At 34.8% G+C, this 8,774-nt stretch overlaps 1 protein-coding gene across 1 annotated transcript in view; it reads left to right on the top strand.

Annotated features, from left to right (window-relative positions):
* The window catches only part of ARL13B (ADP-ribosylation factor-like 13B), a 19,187-nt gene extending 11,310 nt beyond the window's left edge, over nucleotides 1-7,877 (top strand). Inside the window, exons 4-8 of the mRNA XM_008943971.1 lie at nucleotides 1-97; nucleotides 1,352-1,583; nucleotides 2,071-2,187; nucleotides 2,652-2,720; nucleotides 7,801-7,877. Of these exons, the coding sequence (XP_008942219.1) occupies nucleotides 1-97; nucleotides 1,352-1,583; nucleotides 2,071-2,187; nucleotides 2,652-2,720; nucleotides 7,801-7,877 (592 nt within the window). The remainder of the gene's footprint in view (nucleotides 98-1,351; nucleotides 1,584-2,070; nucleotides 2,188-2,651; nucleotides 2,721-7,800) is intronic.
* The last annotated feature ends 897 nt before the right edge of the window (nucleotides 7,878-8,774 follow it).

The following is an 8,774-nucleotide window of genomic DNA, read 5'->3' as shown; positions in this document are numbered from 1 at the left end:
GGAAAGAGAAGAAGGAAGAAGTGTCCCTGATGAGGAAGACTCTGAACCTGGGAACTCTGAAAACCCCTTCCAGCCTATATCTGCTGTAATCTCTGAGGTATGAGAATATGTGGAAATCTAGATCGGTTTAGAACTACCACTAACAAATGTCTGAGAGGTAATAAGAAAAGTAGTTCATTTAAAAGAATTATTCTATGCTTATATGCACAACATTTTTTTATTTTTTAATCTTAGCAGTCTTGGTTTGTGTGCATTGAATCAATGCTCTAATGTTAAGAAAATCCCTCATTATTGATTTGGGGACTAAAAGGTTTGTAGACAGTAAAATGAAAGTATTGTACGCAGATGACTGAACACATTTCTATATTAAACAATTAGATATTGAGGAGTGGAAAATTTTCAAGGTCTATTAGTTTCTTGTAAAGTGTTTTAGCAATGTAGTGAGTCATATAAAATATCCCTGACTACTTCAGCTATTTAGATTTCTGAGCATACTCTCTTTTCTGTTGAAAACTGAGACAATTAAAAAGTTTTCTTAGCTTTGAAATGTGAAAAGCGTATTAGTATATAAAGTTGCCTTAACCTGAGTTTCTGAGTTCAGGAAGTTCTTATTTATTTCACCATATGTTTTTATTCAGTTGACTTGAGATAACATAATCTCAAGAAACACGTAAGCTCTCAGAGACTTTTGCCGTAAGTATTCAAATAGTTGATTCTCTTCAGGACAAAAGCTCTCATATCCATATATCTTGTGAAGTCAGCCTCATGAACAATAATACAATTTATAATAACACAGAGGATAAGAAGAGAAAGGTATAGCAGTGAATATTGCAGAGATGGTGATTTAGTGATATAGAACCTGTGAGACAGTCTGTCATTGAGTCTGTATGACACAACTGATATTTATCCAAGTCATGGTAGCACATTCTGGACACTTAAGCTCTGTTCTTGTGCACTTTGTTTTAACCAAACCATTAAAAAAAAAAAAAAAAAGACAATTGAAGACGAAAATATTAGACGTTTTCCAACCTTTTGCTCAGAACTGTTCACACTGTCTATATAGCTAGCTTTTTTTTTTTTATATGACCAAAAAGAAAGCAAGAAAACAGGCTATGAACCTACCGATAATCTCCTTTGCTGTTAATCCTTTTTTTAAAGCGGGTTTTTTTTTCCTTCCCCAGGACAGAATATTAGAAATTTAAGTTCTTCAAATATTTGAAAATATTTTCTATGCTAGATGTAGACCAGAAAAACTATGTAAAGAATATTTTATTTTAAAATAACATTCCTGTCCTACTAGTCAGTATACAGCATTACAAGTTCTTAAAAAAAAACAACACTTTTTTTTTAGAATGAAAAACAAATTGAAAAGGAAAAGAAACGGCAAAGGTTGGAGGCTGAAAAGGCCACGACTGTCTTGAAATTACAAACGGAGCAGGAACAGACGGATGCCCAGCACTTATCAAGTAGCAGTAGACAAAACACAAGTGACAGTAGATTAGAAACGTGCAATTCTACAACTGCACAGCTTTTGCAGCATGAGGAAGAGAATGAGCAGCAAGCCTCAGAATGCCTTGACTCAGGTAAAACTGCTTCTTTTTAATGTGTGATTTAATGTTATTTTTCATAGTTCTTCCCACTATATGCATTATTTTTCATGATGCCACACATCTACTTAATCTATTGAAAATATAAAAATGCACCATTAGGCTATTGTACTGCAAAATCTGCTTTGAAAAAGTGCATGTTTGTTGGTGTGACTGATACTTTAGCTGAAACTAGGATCATTTTTATCATAATCAAATATGTGGTCCACTTCCCATCCAAGCTAAGCTGAATTTCTTTATTAAAACATAGTTTGAGTATATTTTATGCTTACAGTTTATTTTCTGTAGCAAAGTGTTGTGTAAATTTTACATTTCACAAGATTTTGTATATAAGGTTGGGGTGCGATACATCAGCATTTTCAGTCCAAAAACTGTATTTGAAAATGATCTAAGATATTATCTGAATATGACTGTTTGATATGTAACAATATGATATGTAATGCTTTATTTCTGTTTGGTATAGATAACGGCAAGAAAAAAAGTAAAAAACCAAAATTAAAAAGGGGCCACAGAGTAGAACCTATTAATGCAGAGGACACTGTTCCCAAAAATCCTACACCACCAGTAGCTCTTCCACCAGGTAAGTGTACTAACAAACAATAATCGATGTCTCAATTTTTTATTATTAATCCTTTAAAATATTCATTTGTGAATGATGAAGCTGGAATGGTCTTCCCATAGAGATATGCTACTAAACCTTACTCTCTAGGGAAATCTTTGACGCAGTTTCCCACTTGATGGTATGAACTTCCAGCAGTGTCGATTTGATTTGTTCCCAGGGGGAAGATGTTATCATTTTCCCACCAAAAAAAAAAAAAATCAAAAACTTGACTTGAGAAAGGGATTTTTAAAAAATCAGTCTATTTAAGGGTAAATCAGTTTATTTTTCAAATATTTTATCATTGTTCACTGTGTATACAAGATATTACATACTTTCAGCATTGCTAAATGCTTTGATTTCTTCCAAAGAAAAGTGGCTTCCATACATTTAATCAGAATTAAGTGCAGTCGTGGCATGTGTTGACTGTCTTTGTTTTCCTTTAGTTGGCTGGGGAACTCCCAAACTTAATAGACTTCGAAAACTTGAGCCTCTTGGTGAAACACATCATGCTGGTAATTGAAAATATTTTGGGTTTTTTACCTTTTCAAAGCATTCTCCATTGTTCATTCACTTCTGCATTTGTTTCATTCTTCATCTATTTTTAATTTCTTAATGCAAATTTTCACTGACCAAAAGCTAACCCTTTTGCTTAGTAGAAAGCATCTTTTTGATTTTTCAAGTCTTTTTTCTTTTTTTTTTACCAAGAAGAGTAACTTCTCTCAGATTCCTATAACGTTTAAAGTGACAAGGGATATCAGAAGCTATTAATAATCTAAAGTTATTTGCACAGCAGCATGCACCTAAATATTATAATGTGCCATATATATAACAAAGAGGAGCAGAACTAGTTACTTTAAGAGTCCAAATACATATTGCAATCAAAATGAAAGTTTTGAAGTATATTTTTGTTGTCCATATGTAGACAGTTCATCATTATCTGATGCAATGGGGACAGGGAGCTGGGTTATCTGAATACTGGAAGAAGCTTGAAGTACTCAGCAGAGAGGATACTGCAGAAAGACTTAAGCAGGACCGCAATGATCCAGCAGTGCTTATTAATTTGCATCCATAGTAGTTCTTCCACATCCAGGCTGGTTCTGCACTAATCTGCCTCTTTGTTTCCACTATGATCTTACGATCTCATCTTGAAGTGCTAACTGCTTCACCATACTGAACCCAAAGTGGGTTCTGTTTCTGTAGTTCTGTGAACCATAGCCCATGTTCAGATGAATTTGCTGCAAGTTGACTCCTTGTGTTGCCTCTTGAGATAGTCTAAAATTTCTTCTACCCACTGCTACTGTTTCCACATAGTTTTAAAAGCACAGTCTGTAAGATTTTTGTCATTGCTTTGGGGGTGTTTCCTTGTGAGAAGGAAAGCTAAAGGCATGGGCACCTTTGAATTAAGTGCATTATGTTAGCAGCTCCAAATGAGGGACTGTATTCCCAGCTACAATGAAAAGCCCAACATAAATTTGATTGGAGAAGCAGTGAGACTTCCAGCTGAAAACTAGGTTATTGGTCTGCAAAGAGAGCTGTCAGCAATAGAGCCTGGGATCTGCTGCTTTACTGGAAGAGACAGCATCCCTGAAAGTTCACAAACTGGTGGGAGAAATAAGTTTAATAACTGAAAATATCAAAGTGTAGTAAGCAGATTTTTGATTTCTGTCTTCAATAATTAATACTTGCTATTTTTGGAAGACCATGGAAGACTGTTTTTCATATGCTATAAGCATGTATTGCATCTTTTTCTCAGTTTTAGATGGTAATTTCTTGTTTTTTCTTACTTTTTAATTTTTCAATTTTTGAAAAGCCAAGTGAATATGGAGTGATCTGGAGTAATATGAGAGCAGGGTGACCAAACTAAAGCAATGGGAGCACTTACATAAATTGAACAAAGGGAGTATGAATTGAGGAACTTAAAAAGAAAGGAGCTCACTGTGTCTGTAGTAATCCTTGAACTTAACCCTGACTTGAATTGATTGTACTACTATGATGTAGTACAGCACCATGTGGACATCCCTGCTGAAGTTCTGAAGCAACAGGACATGGAGCTTCTCTGCCAAAGAATCAAAAGGTGCCTAAAAAGGGAACAAAGACCTCTAAAACAAAGATACTTATTTTCCACAGGAACGTAATTCATGTGCATAAAATCTAGTTTGTAATCTTATTCATAAAACCATGTTGCTCTTTTTTTTTAAAGGCATGTAGAGAGAAGGCGGCAAGAAAGAAAAGCCAGATGAAGAGGTAGGGAGGGGAAAAAAGGGAAGTGGTGGAACTCCATTTTTACCTGTGCCTAAGGGAGGTGGTGTATTTTGTAGCAAGAGCATGGGCGGGAGAGAAAAAACCTCCAACGCTAGGTTTTCTACTCACAAATGTGTAAGTTAGTAACCTGAGATCTGTGTTAGTTTAGTCCATTTGTAAAATAAGGTTAATAATAAAAGAATTTTGGAATCTTAACAATGGAAAGATGTTGCTAGGGGAACTATCTCTTGACCATGTATGATGTAACCATTGAGACCAGAGGAAACTTGCAGTGCTCTGAACTTTCCAGATGAATTCAAGACATTGCCTTCTCTTTGCTGAGATTTGCTTTTTTCAGGAATTTTGAGACACCAGATTCACACAGATACAGAAAATCCCAAGAAAGCAAGAAAATATCTGTTAGGAAAGCAGTATTTATAAATTAAAAAAAAAAAAGATCTTCAGGCACATGGTCCAGCATTGTCAGACCTTATGTCCTAATATCAAAGAGAATCAGTTACTTTACTTAAAACTTATACCATTGGAGAGCCATGGAATCGTAGCGTCACTGAATCATGAGGAAAGGACTCATCGTTGAGTTCAACTGTTAACCTACCACTACCAAGTTTGTCTGGCACTGATTTTAGTTTGCTATCTGTCTTTGCCATTTTCTGTCACACAACAGTGTTTTCCAAACAGTTTTTACATATTTTGCAGAAGGAGAACCTGCTCCTGTTTTCCTTAAGACCAGTGGAGCCTACCTTTGACACATTTTTTTTAGAATATTCCCTAACTGCATTTTTAAACTTATTTTTCCTCAGCTTTGCCCAAAGTACAAGCATTCAACCTCCGTAAAATGAAAAGGCCTGTTTCCTTATTGGTTTCATGATTAATTTGTAAAAATGGCTTGAAGGCACAATTTTCAGTGAAAGCTTAAAGGTTTTTTAATATTATTATTTCCTTTAGCTGAGACATTAGTAAGGTTTTCTTGTCTGTAGATTTTTTGGATTCGCTGCAATGCAGTGTTTTCTATAGCTATACTGCAGTCTGTTGAACAGTTTGCGTTGACAAACTGCAGCTGGCCAAGTGGGTGAAAAGTCTTTGTGTATGGGGCAAATTAACACCTCTCCTTCATGTAGACCAGGCTGAAAAACCTCCATTGCAGTAGGAATGCTGAGTAGATGCTTTTGCCCGTACTCAGGTAAAATTCTTAGTGTCCGTAAGATATCAGCCTGCTTTTAAAAATTTAAGGGGCCTTGGTTATGCATAGAGGTTATTTCCAGGAGTACTCTGAAAGTCTATATCCAAGTGTGTACCAGTGAAACATTTCATAGCTCCTCGATGTAAGTTAATCTCCTTAAACTTCAAAACAGATAGGACATTTTGTAGTGTTGATTTCTGCTAGTTCATGATAAAACACAGGAGCAGGTGTTTCTCAGTATTCCCATGCATTCTAGTACAGGTCTTTTGTCAGTTAGGATAGCAGTTGCTCCTTCGGTTTTGTCTTAAAAACTGCATTTTTTTTGCAAGTGTCACATATATGGTAGACCTTGCTGCTGAAATATAAAGAATCAGTGTAGTATGAGGTTGAAACAATTTCCAAAGGTCTGGTTTTTAATGCTAGGTGCTCTCAGAGACAAAAGTCTGTCTTAAAGATTTAATTTGCAAACTGAAAAATTTAAGTGTTGGCAAGCAGGCTATTTAGTATATGTATTAAGTAATTTTTTTGGCATTCTTATCTGAGAACGTTATATTGAATGTTTAGGCAGAGTTAACAGGCAATAGAGTCCATTATATAAATCTTTAATTATACACTTATTTTCACCAAAGACTGCCATTTTTCCAGTCATGCTAATGATTCTACCGCAGCACTAGGTAATGAGTGTCTGTTTCTTGTCGCTGGAGGACACATTGCAAGAGTGATAAACCTCTCTCTTTATAGGAGATAAAATTGTCTGCCAGTCCTAAAGTCATTTGCCAGACTTCAAGAAACTAATAAAAATATCCATTGTACAGGTTTTCATTTACCCTATAGTAATTTGTTGCAGTTTTGTTGCTTTTCACATTCTGCTGTAACACTGACTTAGCTCCATTTAAAGCAAAATATGTGCAATAATATGTGTTATGATTTTACTGATTAAAGATAACTAAAACCTTGATCCTACACACATGTTCTTAGAGTAATTTAATTCAACTTGTTCGTGTTTGTTAATTTTAGCTCAGGAATTGAAATGGTGGCATCTAAACCCCAAGCCCTGAATTAGGGTTGAAATGTGGATGGTGGCCACAATCAGCCAAGAGAGACCTTCCTCTTGGTTTTCTCTCAAGGCCTGGCCAACAATGGGTGAAAACCAATTAGGAAATTAGCACCAGGTGCCCTGCATTTAGAGTACTTTGGGATGGTGAAGACTTTCTTGTATATATACTGCTAATGGCCTCATCCTTCCTGCTGGGACATGCAGTCAGCAAAAGAGGAATGCAATCTTAATGCAAGTTATTGTGTATGTAAAACAAGTGGAATATATTTTTCTTGGAAAATTATGATTCATTAAAGCTGAATTTTGTGTTAGCAGGCCATCAAGGCTTTGCTGGAGGGATCGTCTATGTAAACAAAATACAGATTTGAATGCTTCAAAAAGCTGCTTTTATTTTTTCTTGATTTCTACCCGTTTCATCATCTTCCATGATATCATTTTGCCTGTGAAATGCTTTGCATGTACAATCTGCATGGGTTTTTAAAATTTGTTATCAATTACAAATATTTAAGAATACTTGTTATTCACTTCTGGTGTAGTTAATAACTTTGTCTTGAACAATTTTACTACTTTAAACTCCTTTACTTGCAAAAGGAAATGTTGCAATTTTGTCTAAAAATTCTTAATATAGTTCTGCTAGAAAGTTAATATGGCTTTCAAGATAGATGCCATGTGTAAATGGTCGCAAAATTTTGGATGTTGCAGAGCATTACTGTCACTTAAAACTTCATCACAATGCAGGCTTGACTACAGCAACATTAAATTTTTGATTCTTCATTTTTTCAGTTGTTACTTGTACCCTCGGGGTGTCTTATTTCTTATTTTTAGGGATATTTACAGATCATATTTGGGCTTGATCTTACAAATGTTGATGCATGTATAACTAAATGTAATTAAACTACATTTTGGCCAATACACCTTCAGACGTTAATTAGCACTATGTCTGAAAGTTGCTTGTTAGGACCTCTAACTTGTAGTCTACCTAGCTTTGATTAAGAAAGTAATAATTTACCTTATTTAAGCATCCTTTAAGCAAGGGAGATGGTAAATGACAGATTAATATATTTTTCTTCTCTGGCATTCATTTCTTATACAGATTTCTGTGGAAAGCCTCTGCCCCCGCTGACTATACGCCAAAGACCCAACGGTGATACCCATGATGTCATTGCTTGAATGGATCACAAACAGCATTTAAAAAGCATAATTTAAAAAAAAAAAAGTATCAGAAACATTTTTGACATTGAAGGAAAATTTTTTTAAATGACACTCAATCAGCTTGTCGCAAAATAACTTGGTGACAGTTAGACATGAAGTTCATTATATTGTACTTATTTGATCAGACTTTGTCATTTACTTTTAACATCACCAGCTCTTATTCAGGATTTATCCTGAAGTCAAGAAAGGTTCGGTGTGTCTAAGAATGCTTGTATGAGCATGGTTTTGAATATTTATTTGGTTTACTTGTGGAAATACGCAGCTGTAAACCTGAAGAAAAATACCTTCAAGATCACATAATACTGGATTGTATGTCCTCACCAAGACCTTTCTCCAGGTGCTGCACAATGGTTGGTATTTTTGCAGCTATTAAATGATTCTAAAGCATTTTGTAAGATTCATGTATGATAAGGTGACTATAGGAAAGTTATGCAACAAATATTGAGTATATTTTTCTAACTTTTTATAAAATTATTTGAAAGTTTGAGTGGACACGCATACCTACTACCAATACAATAATACCTAGAAAGCATTAGAAAGCGGACAGTCACATACAAACAGAGTATGTTTGATTCTTACATTTGTCTTACTGTAGCAATACCTCTTATTAGGAATTACATGACAAGATGCAAATTCATATTTCATATTTATAGCAATCTGAAGGGAGGGAAGGTATAGAAAGGGGTGTTGAAGATAAATACATTTTATACAAAATTAATGCTTTTTGAATTGTCTGACAGGTTTTTTTTATGTGTTGTTTTGTTAACTGACTTCAGCATATGTAATAAATTCAGTTGAAAAAATAGAGCTGAATATTGTATTGTCTACTACACCATACAAGAAAATTGCACATAG

This window comes from Merops nubicus, unplaced genomic scaffold, assembly GCF_000691845.1.
Source record: "Merops nubicus isolate BGI_N331 unplaced genomic scaffold, ASM69184v1 scaffold10520, whole genome shotgun sequence".
In the NCBI taxonomy this organism is placed as follows: domain Eukaryota; kingdom Metazoa; phylum Chordata; class Aves; order Coraciiformes; family Meropidae; genus Merops; species Merops nubicus.
The sequence above is the reverse complement of the archived record's forward strand: the minus strand, read 5'-3'. Positions and strand labels throughout refer to the sequence as shown.